The sequence below is a fragment of the Aulonocara stuartgranti genome, assembly GCF_965226115.1.
Source record: "Aulonocara stuartgranti genome assembly, chromosome: 19".
Taxonomy (NCBI): domain Eukaryota; kingdom Metazoa; phylum Chordata; class Actinopteri; order Cichliformes; family Cichlidae; genus Aulonocara; species Aulonocara stuartgranti.
In genome coordinates this window covers 25,373,682-25,394,660 of record NC_138955.1, presented here as the reverse complement: position 1 = coordinate 25,394,660, position 20,979 = coordinate 25,373,682, and the positions used below count along the sequence as shown (strand labels likewise).

General features: G+C 42.0%; 1 protein-coding gene across 4 annotated transcripts in view; it reads right to left on the bottom strand.

Annotated features, from left to right (window-relative positions):
- esr2b (estrogen receptor 2b) overlaps positions 1-20,979 on the bottom strand; it is a 68,427-nt gene that overhangs the window by 18,707 nt on the left and 28,741 nt on the right. For all 4 annotated transcript variants that reach the window (XM_082517235.1, XM_082517237.1, XM_082517234.1 and 1 more), the window contains 3 exons: positions 17,615-17,753; positions 15,228-15,361; positions 12,187-12,370 (listed from right to left, as the gene is read on the bottom strand). In XM_082517235.1, coding sequence (XP_082373361.1) covers positions 12,187-12,370; positions 15,228-15,361; positions 17,615-17,753 — 457 coding nt within the window. The remainder of the gene's footprint in view (positions 1-12,186; positions 12,371-15,227; positions 15,362-17,614; positions 17,754-20,979) is intronic.

Sequence of the window (20,979 nt, the reverse complement as noted above, 5' to 3'; positions counted from 1 at the left end):
CAGGCAGATGTTGTTTTATTACAAGAAACTCACAGACCTGTCACAGGTTTAAACGAACTTAAAACACCTGAGTTTCCTAACGTGTTTGCAGCCTGTTATAATTCTAGACAAAGGAGAGTAGCAATTTTAATACATAAAAATGTTAATTTTACAGTACTCGATACAGTTATAGATCCAGAGGGTAGATTTCTAATTATTAAACTATCAATATTGAACAAAAAATTATGTATTGTAAGTATATATGGTCCAAATGTTGATGAACCCTCATTCTTCCACGGATTTTTTAGTGCACTCTCTGAACACCTCGATTGCACACTCATTCTTGGCGGCGACCTCAACCTTGGACTAAATGAAGAAATGGATAGGCTCAACACAACAGGAACTCAGCGCAATTGGCAATCCACAAATATAATCAAACAGTATATGAGCGACTTTGGCCTTCGCGATGCATGGCGCTCCCTTCACCCCAACAGTAAGGAATATACTTTTTTCTCACATGTTCATCACTCCTACTCTTGTCTGGATTATTTTTTGGTCAGCAGCTCACTGCTGAGTGACATTTCAGACACTGAGATTCATCCTATAGCTGTCAGCGATCATGCTCCTGTATCTTTAACACTAATGCACAAGAATAATACTACGCCAAGTAAAAACTGGAGATTTAATACATCACTGCTTAAAGACGAAGACTTTATTAAATATTTTAAAAAGGAATGGACTTCATATTTAGACTTTAATGACACTCCCGGAATATCTGCTTCTGTTCTATGGGAAGGAGGGAAAGCTGTGATGAGAGGTAAAATAATTTCTTTCTCATCACACAAAAAGAAAGAAGAAAACAAAAATATTCAGGAATTAGAAAAAACCATCAAATCACTAGAAGAAGCCTACGCGTGTGACCAAGATCAGGAAACATTGAACAAAATACGCAAAACAAAACTAGAATTAAATGAAATTATTAATAAAAAAACACAATTCCTTATACAAAGACTTCGCTTGCAGAATTTTGAACACAGTAACAAATCAGGTCGATTTCTAGCTAACCAGTTAAAAATAAAGAAAGAAAAAACAACTATATGTGCTGCTAAAGATTTATCGGGGAACACAATATATGACCCTGGAAGAATAAACAACATTTTTAGGGATTTCTATGAAACTTTATATTTACCACAAATAAACCCATCTAAAAATGAAATTGATTTGTTTCTTGACAACGTAACTCTTCCAAAATTACTAGACAGTCAAGCAATGGCACTGGATTCGCCACTGACGCCAGGTGAACTCCAGGAAGCCCTGATAAGTATGCCCAATAATAAGGCTCCAGGTCCAGACGGCTTCCCTGCAGAATTCTACAAAGAATTCTGGACAATTTTGGCACCAGTATTCCACAGCATGTTGCAGGAAATCGAGGAAAAGGGCAGACTACCACCAAATATGAATTCTGCCAACATTAGTCTCCTGCTAAAACCAGGCAAAGACCCTTTATTTCCCTCAAGCTATCGTCCAATTTCTCTTTTAAATGTAGACCTTAAAATAATCTGCAAAGCTCTCTCAAAGAGATTAGAGAAAATAACCCCCCTCTTAATTCATCCTGACCAAACTGGTTTCATAAAAGGTCAGCACTCCTCAACAAACACTCGTAGATTACTTAATTTAATAGACTACTCATACAATAAAAACATCGAAACCATAATATTATCTCTAGATGCAGAAAAAGCATTTGACAGAGTTAACTGGAAATTTTTATTCGCAACTTTACACAAATTTGGTTTTGGAAACTCTTTCATAAACTGGATAAGAATATTATACAATTCCCCAACAGCTCGTATCAGAACAAATGACCAGACATCCTCCAGCTTCTGTCTCCTGAGGGGCACCAGACAGGGATGCCCACTCTCCCCTTCACTTTTTGCAATTTTTATCGAACCTCTAGCAGCAGCATTTAGACAGGCTACAACAATTAAGGGCGTAAAATGTAAGAGCATAGAACATAAAATCAGTCTCTATGCGGATGATGTGTTGCTTTTTCTGCAAAACACACAAACCAACCTCTCTGAGGTAATTACTCTAATAAACTGGTTTTCAAGAGTTTCAGATTATTCAATTAACTGGCCAAAATCTACAGTTCTTCCCATCAACTGCTCCTTCCATAATTCTTCCTCTGCCCCATTACAGTCTGGAAATATTAAATATTTAGGTATTAATGTTTCTCCTAAGCTTTCAGACTTAACTAAATTAAACCACATCCCACTTCTAAAGAAAGTAGAAGGCGATCTGACTAGATGGAAATCTCTACCCATATCACTCATGGGAAGGGTCGCCACTATAAAAATGATGATCTTGCCAAAAATAAATTACTTATTTTTGATGATCCCTAACAAACCATCACAAGATTGGTTCAGATCTCTGGATTCATATATTTCCAAATTCCTTTGGAAAGATAAACCCCCGCGTATCAGCTTACAAACGCTACAAAGAACCAAGGATAGAGGAGGATTAGATCTGCCTAATTTTCACCAATACTTCTTAGCCAACAGGCTTCAGTTCATCTCAGAATGGTTAAAACATACCTTCTTAGATGAGCCCTGGCTAGATGTTGAACAGGCACTATGCAAGGATCTAGAGATTTCAGGCCTACCATTTATTATCTCAAACATCAAAAGACGTGAATGCTTTAAAAGTATCAACATCAGCTTTTCTCTGACAGCATGGTGGGAGTTTCTAAAAATAACGGAGTCTTCATTAATCCCATGCAAACGTACACCTATCTGGAATAACACTGACATATTATAAAACAATAATATGATTAATTTCCCAAAATGGAGTTGTAAAGGAATTAAATACTTAGAACAAATATTAGAGGGAACAGAATTTATTCCATTTGACAGACTAGTTGCACAATATGGGATCAACAAGAAAAGATTTTTAGAATATCAACAAATTAAATCCATAGTAAAAAAGAAATTTAACCTCAGTCAAGTTGAATTACAAACACCACCAAGTGCGGCACATTTCCTTACTCTTAAATCCCCCAAATTATTATCTAAAATATACAGAACACTTTCTAAAACAGATGAATCAATATCCCTTCCTATTGCAAAGTGGGAAGCAGATTTATCGGTCAGCTTAGACCAAAACTTCTGGTCTCAGGTATGCTTAAAAACCTTTAAATTGATTAAAAATCCCAGTCTGCAATTAATACAATACAAAATACTACATAGAGTGCACTATACAGGTCATAGGATGTTCAAGATGGGCTTTACATCTTCCAACAACTGCTCACACTGTCAAGGCAATACACCAGACAATTACATTCACGCTCTTTGGTTCTGTCCACCAGTGCAGAAGTTTTGGCGCGAGATATGTGAAGACTTATCAAAGTGTCTGAAATGTAAAATTCCAACCTACCCTTTAGTATGCTTGTTGGGGAAACAGGATGAGGTCACTACAGAAACTAATACAGTCCACATGGTTTTTACTGCCCTATGCATCGCCAAGAAAACGGTCCTCATGAACTGGAAAAATAAAAATAATCTTAATTCTAGCCAATATAGAAACCTTCTAATAGATCACATTAGTCTCGATATAGCCTCTGCCACCACATTAGATCAATCCCTCTGGGCTCCTTTGATCGGCTCCATCACCTAGCGGGGGTAGGGGGTCGTGGTTTGGTCCCGCCTTAGCTACTGTGGTTGATATGGAGTTGGGATGGGCTTAGGGCGCCTGGAGGACCCCTAGAGACATTATCCCTGGAGGGCTTAACCCGGGGGTTGTGTTCATAACCTGGTTAGTGGCTCTGGTCGCTCTTAGAGGTTGTTCTCCTTGTGGCTGCGTGCAGGGGGGCTGGAGGATGGTCTGTACTGGTGGACGTAGGTTACTGGCCTGGTGGCCTGGCTGCCCCTGAGTGGATCCGGGGCAGGCGTGGGAGTTTGGGGTTCGGGGGTGCTTCGCCTCCGTGCTGGGAGGTTGTTCCATCCTTGCAGGAGTCCACTCTGCAGGTGGGGGAGAGACATAGGAGAGGTGGAGAATAAACTTAACCTGGGTGTCTGTTGTCTTGTGTAGTCTGGGAGACGATTGAATGTTGGGGTGGGTACAGTTTCCTCTGCGGTGGGGTAGGGTGGGCTGCCCCGGGTCCTGTGGGGCTTGGCAGTGCTACCGTAGGCCCCGGTCTGGATGGACCTGGGCTCCCTTGCCTTGGTGGGTACCAGAGGACGGGAGTGCCTACTGGAGTCAGCGGGGGAGCTGGCCCTAGGGAGGGGCATCCTCCCCTCCCTCCTTTTCCTCCCCATCCCTGGCTACCTCCCTCTTCCAGCTACACCACACTCACCCACACAGGTAGGGCCTTGGAGTCTCTACCTGTGTCACAAGGGTGCAGGGGAGACATTCCCCCCCCCCCCTGTCCCCTTCTGGCCACCTGTGCCTCAATTTTATCTCACAACTTAGACATCCACATTACTTACACTCTCATAACACACACATATATATAGGGCCTTGAGGGTGGGCACGTTAACGGCGTCCAGTGGACGGTCTGTGTACTCAAACCTACCTCTGGCGCTGGTGCCCAGCTCTCAATTTTAAATCCATGTAGACATTGAGGGTTCTCGGGAGGGGCCGTGCTAACACCTGCTGCTCTCTGGCAGCAGCACCATGCTCTCCCTTGTTTTAAATGCACTTTAGAACAACACGCAGCAACACTACACATGAGCAGGAGGAGGGAGGTATGGGGTCTTCACACTCCCCCGTTCTCTGCTAGCCATTGGGGCAAGGGGGCTGGGAGGAGATGTTAGCTGTCCGATTGGCCTCCCTGCTGCTGTGGAGCCTGGGACGGTCTGCTTGCCTCCACCCCGGGGGGGAAGGGTAACATCTCTTGGGTCTGGGTTCTGTTTCCCCCTCTGGGGGCGAGGGTACCTGGACCCGGGGTATAGAGTATGTTTGGGGAGTGTGATTGTGTGTACATGTCCATTTATGTCAATCCTTACGTTGGGTGAGTGCTGAGTGTTTGTATATGTGTGCATGAGGGTGGGAATGTATGTTTGTGTCTGTGTGTGCCTGTTTGTCTGTGTCTATATGTCAGGTCGGGTCTTAGACTCCATCTCTCTGGGAACTCCCAGGCCCTCCAAGGCCTATCTCCCCTCACCACACTCCCTGCCAGTGACTGATGCCCTCAGGGGTTGGTGCATTGGTGGTTCTTGGTGTCCGGGGCTGGGCACTCAGGTATGTACCGGCTCACTCCCGGTGGCTACCTGGCGGGGCCTGGCGCCTGTTGCTCGGTCAGGCCTCCTCCGGGGTGCAGGGGGCCCTCGGGCCTCCGGGCCTGCGGCTCGGTTCACTCTGGCACAGCTGGCTGCCGGCAGAGCCAGCGGGCACGCCGGTGCAGCCACCTCTAGCTTCTGCTCGGTGGCTCCTGGGTGACGCCTCGTCTGGGGATCCTCAGCCCTTCCCATGAGGGTGGCACGGATGCCCCTCCGGTGGTTCTCTTTGGGCTCTCGCACTCTGAGGCCTCTGGATGTCTGGGGCCTGGATCTCCTCCATGCCTGCTTCATGCCCTGCGGGACGGGGCTATGGCTCGCTACATCCTCTTGCAGACCATTACATGTGGAAACCATTTGAATACAAGCGCGCTGATCCACACAGGTATGCACACGGATGTTCACTGCTCGTAGACTTAAATTACACCTTTCTTGGCTGCTACTTCAAAACACATTGTGCGCTATCTGCCCTGCGTGCTGCACAACAACATTGAATATTTAGTATTTACTGCTGTTTACACTTAGCTAGATTAATGCGATGGTGTTGTGTTTAGTATGTTGCTTTGGTTTGTTTTTGCTTGTTTTCTATTCTTCTTCTCTCAACAGGTGATCCAGGAGATTTTTTTTCTCCCCCCCTTTCTCACTGTCCCTCTCCCCTTCTGTTTTTCTTTTCCTTCCTCTTTCTCTCTCCCTTTCCTATCCCTCACTCATGTCTGTCCCGTCTGTAACATCTGAAAATAAAATATAATAAATAATAAAAACAAAGGTCGATCAAATGGACCAATACGGCAATGCCACGATGATCCATTTGGCAAAGTAAATCCATTGGGTATCCTTGTTGGTCTTCAGACAACAATTCTGATGGCTAAAGAACCAAATGGTAAATGGCCTGTATTTATATAGCGCTTTACTAGTCCCTAAGGACCCCAAAGCGCTTTACATATCCAGTCATCCACCCATTCACACACACATTCACACACTGGTGATGGCAAGCTACATTGTAGCCACAGCCACCCTGGGGCGCACTGACAGAGGCGAGGCTGCCGGACACTGGCGCCACCGGGCCCTCTGACCACCACCAGTAGGCAACGGGTGAAGTGTCTTGCCCAAGGACACAACGACCGAGACTGTCCGAGCCGGGGCTCGAACCGGCAACCTTCCGATTACAAGGCGAACTCCCAACTCTCAAATGGGACAGGCAAAAAAAAAAAAAAGAAGAAGCTTTTTGAGATCAAATAGAAGAAAATACATAACATTAAACATATTAACAACACAAAAGCCATATTAAACGCAGACTACTTTAGGACAGGAAGTAGGATTCGTCGCGTCATCACTGAACAACCGGATTACTTATGTTTGAGCAAAGGGGCAACCAATCACACAACTGGCTCCGCCCTGTCTTTCTTGATTGACAGACAAAGTCATTCTGCTGAAAAGTTGCATTATGAAATAAATAGGCCATTGGGAAAAACGGGATTTTGAAATAAAGACTGACTTTGAAAAAAGGACATTTTGGATTAAAAACGGCTGGGAATAAATAAAATGCCTCAGGAATAATCTCTGTTATTGTGAAAAATAATGATCATGAAATAATATTTCACAATAATAAGTAAATTTATATAGCAGACTGCAATATATTTCACAATAATGAGCTTTTTTTCAAAATGTGTTCAATTATTTCACAATATCATTCTCACATTACATATCTGTGTCTTATTTATTCACCTAGTAATTTATTTCATCATGACTTATTTATTTATTTAATTTTGAACACTTTGGAGTTCCATAGATGTATCTCTGCTGACAGCACAGCATTACAAACTTGTCTTGTCTGGTTTTACAAACTATTCAAGTCTAATGTAAACGAATAGTACATAATTATTCTGTTCTTACAAATCACAAACCTATTTAGAGTCTTTGAAATTAATGTCCATCAGCATCAGTTAGTGAGTGGTATATATCAGAGAGCAAGTGAACATTTAGTCATCAGAGCTGATGTGTTAGAGGGTTAGGGTTAGCAGGAAAAATGTGCAAGTCTGAGGATTTCAGAAAATTTGACAAGGTTGACTCGGTTGGAGCATCTCTAATACTGCAGTTCTTGTGGGATATTCCCAGTCTGCAGTGGTCAGTATCTATCAAAAGTGGTCCAAGGAAGGAACATTAGTGAACCAGCCAGGGTCACTGACAACCAAGGCTCAATGCAAGTGGGGAGTGAAGACTGGTCTGCGTGGTCCGACCCAACAGATGAGCTGCTGTAACTCAAACTCTACAAAAGGTTCAAGCTGGTTCGGATTGAAAGGTGTCAGAATACACAGTGTATCACAATTTGATAGGTATGGGACTGAATAATTGCAGACCAGTCAGAGCGCCCATGCTGATCCCTGTCGACACCCAAAAGCACCAACAGTGGGAATGTGAGCATCAGAAGTGGACCATGGACCGTGGGTGCACTGAGAAGAAGGCAAGTCTGAGTGGCAGTTTGATGCTTTTGGGCAATGTGGGAAACCTTGGGTTTTGCCATCCATTCAATTCAATTCAATTTTATTTATATAGCACCAGATCACAACAAAAGTCGCCTCAAGGCGCTTCATAGATACAGACAAAATCCCAACAATCATATGAGCCCCTATGAGCAAGCACTTTGGCGACAGTGGGAAAGAAAAACTCCCTTTTAACAGGAAGAAACCTCCGGCAAAACCAGGCTCAGGGAGGGGCAGCCATCTGCTGCGACCGGTTGGGGTGAGAGAAGGAAGACAGGATAAAAGACATGCTGTGGAAGAGAGACAGAGGTTAATAACAGATATGATTCAATGCAGAGAGGTCTATTAACCCTTTAGAGCCGGTCAGAGCGGGCACGCTCTGTTTTACGTAACTATTTTTAAATCCCGGTAGCTCTGCAACCACGTAAGCTAGCGCAATAATTTTTTTTGCATATGAAACCGGAGGAGTTGTACTTACATCTTATGCCATCAGCTTGTCCTAGGTCACGGTTTCCTTCCACATAAAGCTTTGCAAAAACTGCATAAAAAGCGCTTGCAGCAACAAAAACATAATATTCCAGAAACACGCTTTGCCGATCCGATCAGCTGTTCATAACACTTCCTACGTTGGAATAGACGTCAGCGCGAACTTTTGCATGTCCGCCATTACCTGCCCGAAACCGGAAGTGACGTCATTTTCGCGGAAATGTAGTCTTTTTTACCATCAGGGCCTCAGGGCCTATACTGGTCTTTTTAAAAGTTATGTTTGACTTTATGACTTTCTGTGTCGTTTCTGGGATGCTTAGGACTCATATTGCATTGCTGGAAATAGTTTATTTTGATGCATATGCTGCTTTTTTGCAAATTTGCAGTATAATATTTATTTTCGTTTTTCCTGCAGTGTATAAAAATTGGTGTATTTCAAAAATAAAACTATGAAGACACTCAAAATAAAGTTCCTGTGGTAGGAAACTATTTTGTGCAACTTTTTTGTATTTAAAGTTTTGAGGGATAAGGCTCTTAAATTTCTCCAACTAGAAATATATGTTAAAAAAGCAAAAACGTTTTTCATTTTTTTTGTAGTTTATTGCACTTTTTTGCAATTTATGTAATTACTATGCACTTAATGAATACATATTATTAAAATCTGGGCTATAATTGTTGTATTGATGTATAGCAACTTGAAATGCTCCCAAAAATGGCACCACACCATGTAAAAATATAATATAAGCTCTGGCGGACTTGGTTCTATGGTAGGTCTTAAAGGGTTAACACATAGTGAGTGAGAAAGGTGACTGGAAAGGAAAAACTCAATGCATCATGGGAATCCCCCGGCAGCCTACGTCTATTGCAGCATAACTAAGGGAGGATTCAGGGTCACCTGGTCCAGCCCTAACTATATGCTTTAGCAAAAAGGAAAGTTTTAAGCCTAATCTTAAAAGTAGAGATAGTGTCTGTCTCCCGAATCCAAACTGGAAGCTGGTTCCACAGAAGAGGGGCCTGAAAACTGAAGGCTCTCCCTCCATTCTACTTTTAAATACTCTAGGAACAACAAGTAGGCCTGCAGAGCGAGAGCGAAGTGCTCTAATAGGGTGATATGGTACTACAAGGTCATTAAGATAAGATGGGGCCTGATTATTTAAGACCTTGTATGTGAGGAGCAGGATTTTGAATTCAATTCTGGATTTAACAGGAAGCCAATGAAGGGAAGCCAAAACAGGAGAAATATGCTCTCTCTTTCTAGTCCCTGTCAGGACTCTTGCTGCAGCATTTTGGATTAGCTGAAGGCTTTTCAGTGAGTTTTTTGGACATCCTGATAATAATGAATTACAGTAGTCCAGCCTGGAAGTAATAAATGCATGAACTAGTTTTTCAGCGTCACTCTGAGACAGGATATTTCTAATTTTAGAGATGTTGCGCAAATGGAAGAACGCAGTCTTACATATTTGTTTAATATGTGCGTTGAAGGACATATCCTGGTCAAAAATGACTCCAAGGTTCCTCACAGCGTTACTGGAGGCCAAGGTAATGCCATCCAGAGTAAGAATCTGGTTAGATACCATATTTCTAAGCTTGTCAGGGCCGAGTACAATAACCTCAGTTTTATCTGAATTAAGAAGCAGAAAGTTAGCGGCCATCCAGGTCTTTATGTCTTTAAGACATTCCTGCAGTTTAACTAATTGGTGTGTGTTATCTGGCTTCATGGACAGATAGAGCTGGGTGTCATCTGCATAGCAGTGAAAATGTATGCTATGTCTTCAAATGATGCTGCCTAAGGGAAGCATGTATAATGTAAACAGAATTGGTCCTAGCACTGAACCCTGTGGAACACCATAATTAACCTCAGTGTGTGAAGAGGACTCCCCATTTACATGCACAAATTGGAGTCTATTAGATAGATATGATACAAACCACTGCAGTGCAGTACCTGTAATACCTACAGCATGTTCTAATTGCTCTAATAGGATATTATGGTCGACAGTATCGAACGCTGCACTAAGGTCTAGCAGGACAAGCACAGAGATGTCAGAGGCCATAAGAAGATCATTTGTAACCCTCACTAAAGCTGTTTCTGTGCTGTGATGAGCTCTGAAACCTGACTGAAACTCTTCCAATAAGCCATTCCTCTGCAGATGATCTGTTAGCTGTTTGACAACTACTCTTTCAAGGATTTTTGATAGGAAAGGAAGGTTGGAGATTGGCCTATAATTAGTTAAGACTGCTGGGTCTAGAGATGGCTTTTTGAGTAAAGGTTTAACTACAGCCAGCTTGAAGGCCTGTGGTACATAGCCGATCATTAGAGATAGGTTGATCATATTTAAGATCGAAGAATTAATTAATGGCAGGACTTCTTTGAGCAGTTTTGTAGGAATGGGGTCTAAAAGACACGTTGATGGTTTGGAGGAAGTAATTATTGAAGTTAACTCAGAAAGATCAATTGGAGAAAAAGAGTCTAACTTAACATCAATGGTACTAAGAGTAGCTGTAGATAATATTACATCTGTGGGATGATTATTGGTAATTTTTCCTCTAATGATAAAAATTTTATTTGTGAAGAAGTTCATGAAGTCATTACTAGTTAACGTTAAAGGGATGGTTGGCTCAAAAGAGCTCTGACTTTTTGTCAGCCTGGCTACAGTGCTGAAGAGAAACCTGGGGGGCATCCATGTGGATGCTACTTTGACACGTACCACCTACCTAAGCATTGCTGCAGACCAAGCACACCCTTTCATGGTAACGGTATTCCCTGATTGCTGTGGCCTTTTTCAGCAGGATAATGCGCTCGGCCACAAGGCAAAAAATAGTACAGGAATAGTTTGAGGAGCACAACATTTAGTTTGAGGTGTTGACTTTCCCAGATCTCAATCCAATCAAGCATTTGTGGGATCTGCTGGACAAACACATCTGATCCACCGAGACCCCACCTCACATCTTAGAGCAGAGGTCCCCAGCCCCCGGGCCATGGACCGGTACCGGTCCGTGAGTCGTTTGGTACAGGACCACCAGAGTTGAGGCTCGGGTGTGAAATTTATGGTTTTCAGGGTTTTTATCGTTAACTCTGTTTCCCTGGGTCTTTTCCCGTGTCTTATGAATAAATCATCTTTTTTTGGTACCAGTACTGGTTTTACTTTGTTGTATTTATCCGCGACACCTTAAAGGCCGGTCCGTGAAAATATTGTCGGACATAAACCGGTCCGTGGCGCAAAAAAGGTTGGGGACCGCTGCTCTTAGAGGACTTAAAGGATCTATTTCTAGCATCTTGGTGTCAGATACCACAGGACACCTTCAGTGGTCTAGTGTTTTGGCAGCAAAAAGGGGACCAACACAATATTAAGCAGGTGGTCATAATGTTATGCCTGGCTGGTCAAATATTTGTTCTGTCTCTAAATCCATGGCTGTGATGAATATTTACATAAAGTTTGTGTAGAAAATGAGATGTTACAGGTAAACACAAAACATCAATGCAACAAATGCAGGATTTTGCAGAAGCTTTCAGTCTACTGTTAAAGTTATTATCACCGAACATGAGGAGGAAGTTCCAGTGTGCACAATGCATGCAGACATTTCTTCATTTTAGCCGTGTATTCTCTGTAAATGATCCTCTATTTTATTAGCACACGCCTACTTGTGGTTTAATGTAGCTGAGATATTAATGCCAGTCATCTTTATTAAATTCTGCATATAGCACTTCTGGGGGATAAACTGAACCTGGTATGTCTGAGATGTAAAAACAAAAATAAACCAATATAAAACAGACCTTATTTTGTTATTATTAAATTTAAGAGACTTGCTTCACAAACATTGTGAAGTGTCTGTGGTGAACACTTGATTGGAAAAGTTAGTAAGTCTTTTTACTTAATTTCATGCAAAAATATGTTTTTGTGCACATGCTTGCTGAGCATTACTGTGAGCATGTGAGGAAATCAGACATAATACTCCCTCCGTTCTGTGTGTACCTGACGTGCCGGATGTGGGAGAGCAGCATGGTGAGATGGCCAAGGCGCAGAGTCTGCTGCTGGGTGGATAGGCCCAGTTTGGAGATGGCCCAGACCAGCGCATCGATCACAGAATCCAGGAGATGCAGCAGTTTGTTTCTGCTTTCCAGCTCTTCTGGAGTCTGCGGGGAGCTCGTGCACAGACCTGTGAAAAACAGCACAGCTACGTGTCATTACTGAGACCACTGATCCTTTTTTAAAGACGTGCCCTTTAGTTACACACGACCATAAAAGTTTAGATGCTGTTTGAGACGTAAATAGAAGCAGAATTCAATAACATACACATCATTTATACTCTATATACTTATAGAGAAAACATATGAATAGGTTAAAACTGAGAAATCAGATGTGGCACGTTTGAATTTGACAACAGCAATATATTTAAAATTGCTGGGACAGCAACATATTTTTGTCATTGCATTACAACAACACTGCAAAAGTGTGCAACTCATCATATTTCCCATTTCATAACGCAACAAATGTTTTAACTGGGTCACTGGTCTGGATTGCAAGCTGTCCAGTACTGAATATCTTAGCTTTCTTGAGTGAGTACATGTACTGTCACAATTATACCTAGGATAATGTTCATTCAGCACTAACCCGTTTGTAAAAACTGATCTGTACCGTCTGAATCCTATTGATACTATATATATTATCCTCACCTCTTTGCATATAATCATTATTACTGAGCTCTGGCTCTCATCCATAGTGTGTCTTTGCACTGTTTCCCTGCTTCACGCCCAATTTGTGGTGGCAGATGGCCACCCCAAGCCTGAGCCCCCTGAGCCTGGTTCTGCTGGAAGTTTCTTCCTGCTAAAAGAGAGTTTTTCCTTCCCACTGTCACCAAGTGCTCACTCGTAGGGGGCCATGTGATTGTTGGGGATTTCTCTGCAGTAAAGTAGGATCTTTACCTTACAATATAAAGAACCTTGAGGTGACTGTTGATGTTGTGATTTGGACATTTGATCTTGTTAGTTATTTATCTACACTGTCTTTCACATGCTAGTGAACCCTCAACTCATCTTTACTCCAGGACTAGTACTCAGCCTGTGCGATCATTGTAGTTATTTATCTACACTGTCTTTCACATGCTGGTGAACCCTCAACTCATCTTTACTCCAGGACTAGTACTCAGCCTGTGCGATCATTTCTTTGCAATCAGCCATTTAACATGTTCTTTTTAAGCATACCTTCTGTTGCCTTGCCCATCATTATGTGTACCAGAATTAATGCACTTAAAAAACATCACATCTTACTTAATAATCTATACATATCATTTCCCTGATTATATTCAAGCATATATGCACACACACACCTGAACCATGGAATCTGTGAGTGTATAAACTTCTTGACTTGCAGGGAAATAATAATAAAGCTTAAATTAGATCCAGCCATTGCAACTGAAAACATGGTTTCGACAACAGTGATAGACTGACACTGACAAAACATTCCAAGATTAATAATAGCCTGGTAATAATCCACTCATTATCTCATCTTTGAATAAAACACGTAACCTGGTGTTCTTTGGTATAAATTGTTGCATGACATTCTACATCCTGATTCAGGACTCTGTAACCAATTTAACCTAAGCTGTGACATTTATGAGTTCGTACAGTTTCTTCAGTCAGGCCATCTGGATCATCAAAGAGCCCGAATGACATCATGACGGACGCTCTTGATGAAAAACTAGAGGATGGAAGAGAGAAGGAGCTGTAGATCAACTAGTGTCCGCCCACCACCAGGACAGAGGATGGATGGAGCAGCTCAGTTACAACTTTCCATCTGTCAAGATTCATTAATCTTCTCGACTCCTTCTTTTCCTTGACTTTTCAGACTTGCTTTCGCTTCTTGCACAATTTGCCCTTTTTTTTTTACTCCAGCTGCAGTGGAGCAGAGTTAAAAGAGAGAACATAGTCTGGCAGAGGATCTTATGTGTGCGTGAGGGAGGAAACTTTGTTAAACATGTGGAGAGGTCGGTCACCTGGATGGAACCTGCCTGCAGCGTCTGTTGGAGGTGGTTTGTAGAGGACACTGTGACCACTGGAAAAACATTAAAGGTGAAAAAACGAAAGCCGCCCTGCAATAAGGTCCAAATTCACAGGTCACTTCATTATCAAACCTTCTTCAAATAACATCTGCCAATGCAACTTCTGTGGGACGGTCACCGTCATGTTGATTTTAAAAGCCACATCAAGGACTGGTGTAGTGTAACTCTGCTCTACAACGCTTTAAGGGGGTTATTTATTGTACGAGACGTTGGGAAATTTCTATGAACCTTAAACAAATGAAATGCTAGGAAACTTCAGAGGACTGTGAGTGTACTCTTCTCCCATGACCAAAATAAATAAATAAACAAACCAATAAATTATTTCGTAATCTAGAAATCTGGACACTGAACTGTACGTGTTGTTCCTGGCTTGGGAATGCCTCAGGATTGCCCTGGATAAGCTGGAGGAAGGGGCTAGGAAGAGGGAAGTCTGGGCCTCTCTGCTCAGGCTCCTGCTCCTACAACCCAGCCACAGATAATCAGAAGAAAAAGGATGGATGAATGGAAAATTAGAAGCACAAGACTGCATCATCAAGACTGGAAATCAGCCATTTCAAGGAGTAGTGCAGAAACGAAAATCATAGCAGGAAAATAACTATGATTTATGTTTCTTTAATAATAACTGGGTCTGATGGGTACTAGAGAGTATTGCTTTGACAGTCAAACGTTTGGGTGTAAGTTAAGAAGCACACTTTAAACAGATACTGACATGTGTAGTCTTTAGTTTGGTACTTTTATACTCACTAAAAAACCTTTACTTGAAGTATGAGTACCCCAAAAGTGTGTGTGTGTGCACATGTGTGAGGGATTATGTCAGAACTAAAAAGAACAAAAAACCAAAAACACCACAAATAGCGCACTGATTGGATGAGGTGGAACAGCGTATTTGCTTATTGAAACCTCATTCCAAAATTCTTCCCCATCCTGTGGTTTTATGTGCGTCAGTAACACTCACTGGAGTTGAGGAGGATCATGGCCTTCAGGCAGACGTACTCCTCTCTCTGCAGCTTCAGCTCACGGAACCGAGAGGTGGCTGCCAGCAGCATGTCGAAAATCTCCATGATGCCCTCCACACACTGTCCCTCCTCCCTAAACAGACAGAAAGAGAAGAAGTGAAGAAAAACAAGATGGAGTGGAGTGAACAAAAAGATAAGAAAGGGGAAAGAGGCAGCAACGAGAACCAAGATAAACTGAACATGCTGAAAGAAATTTCTATTACTTTGTGCGTCCCATTTATATCAACTCTTGTAGGCTAAAAAAGTTTATTATGGTGCCTGAAAACCATAATAATATGATGGAAAATTTAAAAAAAAAATCTATTTCAGCTGCAATTTTGATGAACCAGAGGATTGCAGTGTCAGCACACAAGTGCTAGTGGTACATTTTAAGACATTTTAGCCTGGTGGCAGTTGTGCCCTGCAACCTGCTTTGCAACCCACTTCTTCCATTCCCTGCTATATATGACTTACTCAGTGTCATAAATCAGAAAGGGCTTAGAGGTTCCAGAACAGAGCTTTACCTTTTGACATAATAAAACAAACTATAGTCATGAATGGGAAAATTGGGTATTAAAACCTCATCAGCTAACAACTTCCTATTGGTAATCCACATATTAGCAACCATCCATGAAGAAATTCAAGCCAAATACTGATGAATGTGTAAGAGAGAGCAGAAAGAGGTCAGAAAAGCAGAAAGAAAGACTTGATAAGACAAAATAAATTAGAAAATGATTCAATGGGCCGGTGGATGGATTTGCATCCAGGATGTTATCCTCATCTTTCCAAGGAGAAAGGCTGACAGGAACCTTACAGAGAAAAATAAGGCCGTGTTATGAAAACACATCAAGGCTAGCCTAAGCCTATAGTGATAGTTTCCGTGGCAGTGAAGAAAGAAAGGTCAAACACTGAACTCAACCCACCATTTCCCTCGTATAAATTTGCTCCTACCCTCAGCTCCTTCTGCATTTGCCTTTTTCACAAAAAATGTAGCATTTAGCTGTCTGACTACATACTGCTTCAAAGTCCTTAACAAAAATAAGGGAATTACATACACAAGAAAGTGGGACAAAGGGGAAAACTCAGGGTAAACAGCAATTGGTAAAGTCCTGTGAGACTAAACAAGAGATGAAACATTTTATAGCATCTACAGCATGCAGTCTGAAATATGATGGCCTCCATATGATGGAGTCTAAAATGTACAAGTTATCAGAACTTAGTGGCTCTGCTGCATTATCAACTTTAAAAAACTAAAGTCTGAAGTCTATTTTTGTCTTTTGAGAATTTTTGCCCTTTAGCAAAAAATATGACGAACTTTCCCTAACCCATCCCAGTTTATAATCTAACAAGTTCTGAATGTTGCACAAGGTCAGTGTCCACAGCAGAAATATATGTGCCAGTTTGTTTGACATCTGCATCAAGGAGAAATTCTTCAGAAATGCAATTATTTGTATCCTGTAGGCACCATGATTGTGGTCAACCCGCTCACTGGATTTTGGTGCATGTACTTTGTGTGAAAGTGAAAATCTGTGACGGGAGAGAAGCAGCTAGGTCCCAGCACACCAGTGACATGAGTGGATCAGACACAGCGTGGGAGGTATAGCTGGGTCGGTGGTGGGTTGCAAAGTGGCATGCAGTTCACAGCAACAGTAGGTATTGTTGAGAAACTTAAAGAGCCTCATATAAGATTTGCCATGCTGAGAACACTGTTGAAAACCTTTCTCCAAGTTTAGCCATTAGGATATCCCTGCTGCCCAATTACAGTGTGTTTACTACGAATACAAAGGCTATTCAGCATTGGCAGATACAAACAACAGTTCTCTGGACAAATTCGAAGGTCGGTGTGGAAGGGAACAGCAGGAGATAAAAGACTGCGTTGGCAGTCCAGAGAAATCTCAGATGAATCTGGAACAAATGTTCGTGATGTGTATGTGTGTTGTGGATGACCTGTTTTATCGTGTGATGTCAATTTGTCATCATTGTGAAAAAACCTGGGGAGCTCAAACCAGCAATAATGTTGTGGCAGTTGCAGATATTTCTTATTCAGACATATTTTACCTTTTTACATTATTTTATGTGGGTGAGACAACAAAAGCACTTAAGAACATCTCAAAAAGATCTAAACTGAGAGTATTATGACATATATCAGGAAGAAACACAGAAACAGAAGCTGTGTGGGTATTTGAGCAAACACTCTCTGTAAGCTAAAGTCTCTGTGGAATAGCAGAAACAAGTATTTGTCGCTCTGTAAACCTGCTAAACGTTAGCTGATGACCAACTTCATAAAAGATTTTCAGTGCAATGGGATCACATTAGTTTTAATGCAATAAGTGCTAATCCCTCTCACCTGCTGAGTTTGACATCTGGAGAGAAGATTAGTTTTCCAGGATGATCCACCGACCTCCACATCAAGCCCAGCATGAGGATCTCCAACCAGCAGCACTTCAGCAGGTGGATTTGGTCTGTTAGACTCAACTCTACAAAGCCTGAGGAGAGGAGAAAAAAAAGGCCTCTTTACACTTGGAAACCACCCACATTCTGCCTTCATGGAATTATGAGCACAAAACCCTAATCTATCCCAAATTGCACAATTGGAATCAGCACTTATTCACACATTCTTTTAGTTGTACGCCCAGATCCACCAGTCAAGTTGGAGCTTGATTACATGTCTGTGCAGACTAATAATAGTATGCATTACTGCAGTATGGGGTCACTTTGAGATGTATTTGTGTTTGAAAGAAAAGCAGCTTTGTTTTTATGTGAAATAACATTAAACTGATCATAAATGTTCTATATAACAATGATTCATCGGGGGAATCATTTCTTCATCACTCCTGTGTTTCATTGGCTCACTGCCTTATCCAGTGCAACATGATGTTCAACAAGACAGGAAATATGGTGAAAGAGCAGTAAAGGGTTCAGGCCAGCCTGGAATTAGACCAGAAACACTCACTGCTTGGAAGATTTTGTGGCCATCTGGTAATGTGTCTTAGCCAGCCAATCTATCAGGGCTCCCTGACCGTTGATATAGACACTGTTGCAAGGAACTTCTTTCTGTTGTATGACTACATAGAGCTCTACCCAGAAACAGAGAGAAATGTACAGGGGTGGTGCAGGACATCTGTAACTTTGTAACAGACTGTTGCACAACCGGTGCCTCAGTGCCAAACATGTCAACAGACAGAGCTACTTTGATGGGGATTCTTTGATTGAATCTGGCCTCAAAAGTGGGTCAGCTAACACAGGTGACACCAGAGAGTCAGAAAGCGCTATATAAATACAGGCCATTTACCATTTTAAACTTGATTTAATCCTTTAGTGCAAAAGAAAAACAGTATCAATCATGAAAAGCAACTTTATGGAAGGAACCAACACTGATACTAACATCACATCAGGCTGCTACATTTATTTGCACTCATCTGGCTTTTTTTTTTTCACTATTTGCTTTTAAAAAATATTTGGACCTCTAACTTCTTTTCAGTAATTCAATTTTAAAAAGGTTTATTATGAGAAAATGAAATATGTCATTTACCAGTATTTGGATTCTTGCTAGAAGTCCCTTTGAGGCCTCTTGGGTAAGTTTCTACAACTAGATTTGCCCATTGATTGTTCCTTTGGATCACTGACTGGATATGAAGTGCATAGTATTGTCTTCAGGTGTGTCTGTAGCTATTCTGTGTGGATTACGTGGTTGCTTTAACTAAGCTACTGAAGAACAGTAAGACTTTTTACTCGAGGCTAGCTTGGCTGCGTGTACGTTGGCTTACTGTCATATGGATCTCCTTTTATTTAAGGCGCTTCTGTCCAGGTAACTGCTTTCTACTTAATGCTCTGAGAAGTCTTGCTGTACCTGCTATTGTGAAGCAGCCTCGCTACTATCATGTTTCACTGCAGGGATGGTATTAGCAGATGATGAGGAGTGCCTGGTGTTTAACAGGCAGTGCTTAGAGCAGGGGTGGCAAACATAAGACCTGGGGGCTGGAATTGCACCGGCAAAGACTCCAATCTGGCCCACTTGACAGCTTTAGAAAATGTGAATGAGTGGATAGATTTAGAACTTTGAACTGTATTTTCATAAACGTTAGAGCTTTTTCTATTGATAAATACCCCACTGCCCACTGCCACTGCCACTGGACTGAAGTATCTTCATGTCATAATATATTGTTTAGTTTTTATAAAGCTCAAGAAAACTTTCCTGTGCCTTTTACCATGCTTTAGAATAAAGGCCTGATTGACAGAGAGATGGTTTCCTACAAAGAGAAGCTGCTCTTCTAAAGCCATGCTCAAGTCTTATCTTCCTGACCCCTTTCTGCTTGGTTACTTCAGTGACAAATTGTGGCAAACTGCTGGCTTTAAATTTCATTCCATCTTAAATCAACCTGGACCTTCTCCTCAAACATCTCTGATTTGCGTAAAAACTTTTGTGGTCTAAAGTTTGGACACATGGAGTGATTTCTGTGAAATGTTTTGTTTTTGTCATGGTCTGCGGCCTGGTGCCTGAGGAGCGGATGGGAAGCCCACGCCTACGGGTGTGGCTGTCATCTCCACACCTGCATCCCATTCCAGGCGATCGTCAGGAGGACTATTTAACCCCGCATGGCCGGCTGTTCCACGCCGGTCCATTAGTCACCATTCAGCGGTAACTTGGCCCTCACGTGAAGGTGGATGTGGAATCTCTGGTTTCTTTTGAACTATGTTTATTCTTCTACTGTGTGCCCAAGTTATTGTTCGCCGTGTTTGAGCGTACACCTGCCTGTGCTGCACGCCTGGAGTTCAGATTAGCCACCGGTCATCATCTCCTCCGCCTTCCTGGAGCCCTCTCCCGCGGTCCCTCACCCCTCCCTCCAGTTCCCACGGCCCAGCCCTGATTGTAAGATAAATAGCTCTACCCCGTTGTATGCTGTTATCTCCCTGCTCCGCAGTAACTCTCTTCCCTTCTCTGTTGCAGCCTCCCACGGTCCCGATCATGGCGTTCCCAAGTTGTTATCTCCCGGTCCTTTGGTTCTAATATTAACACTGCGTGTTTTCCTTTGATCATTCCGGGACACTCTTTGAGAAATAAAAGTTATTCTGCGCGCATCCCGGCGTATTGTGCTTGCTTCTAGGTCCAGCTTGCGTGCTAGAACTACGGTTCTTGACAGTTTTACATATCGAACATTTTTCAGGATGTATAATTTTTGAAATACGGTCCATGTATCTGCCAATGAATGTAGATCCACTTTCACCATTTTTTTTTAACTTTCAAATTTGAGGAAATGTTTAAACATGAACATTTCAAAAACTCATTAAGATAAAAGGCTGGTATTTTCAGTGGCGTTTCTTACCATCAAAATGAATCATGACCTGTAATTTGGATTACAGCTGTCTTATTATTGGCTAGTTAAAATGTGAAAAAACATCATGCAGTCCTACAAATTCTGTCACGATCCTGGGTCTTAGGACCCAGTGTTTTGAGTTTTAGTTCATTTTGATGTTTATAGTATGTTAAGCTCTTTAGGTCTCCTATGTTCATTTGCTTATTAGTTCCCCCTTGTGTTTCCAACCCATGTTAAGTCTCCCCTGCTCTTCATGTGTTTCATGTCTGTGTCTTACGTTGTCAAGTTCTGGTTATCATGTCTGCGTCTCATTATGTTTCCTATTTTATTTGGAAGAGATCCTGTGCTTTTATATCATGGTTTATGTTTTGAGTCCTTTGATGTACTGTTTCTTGTT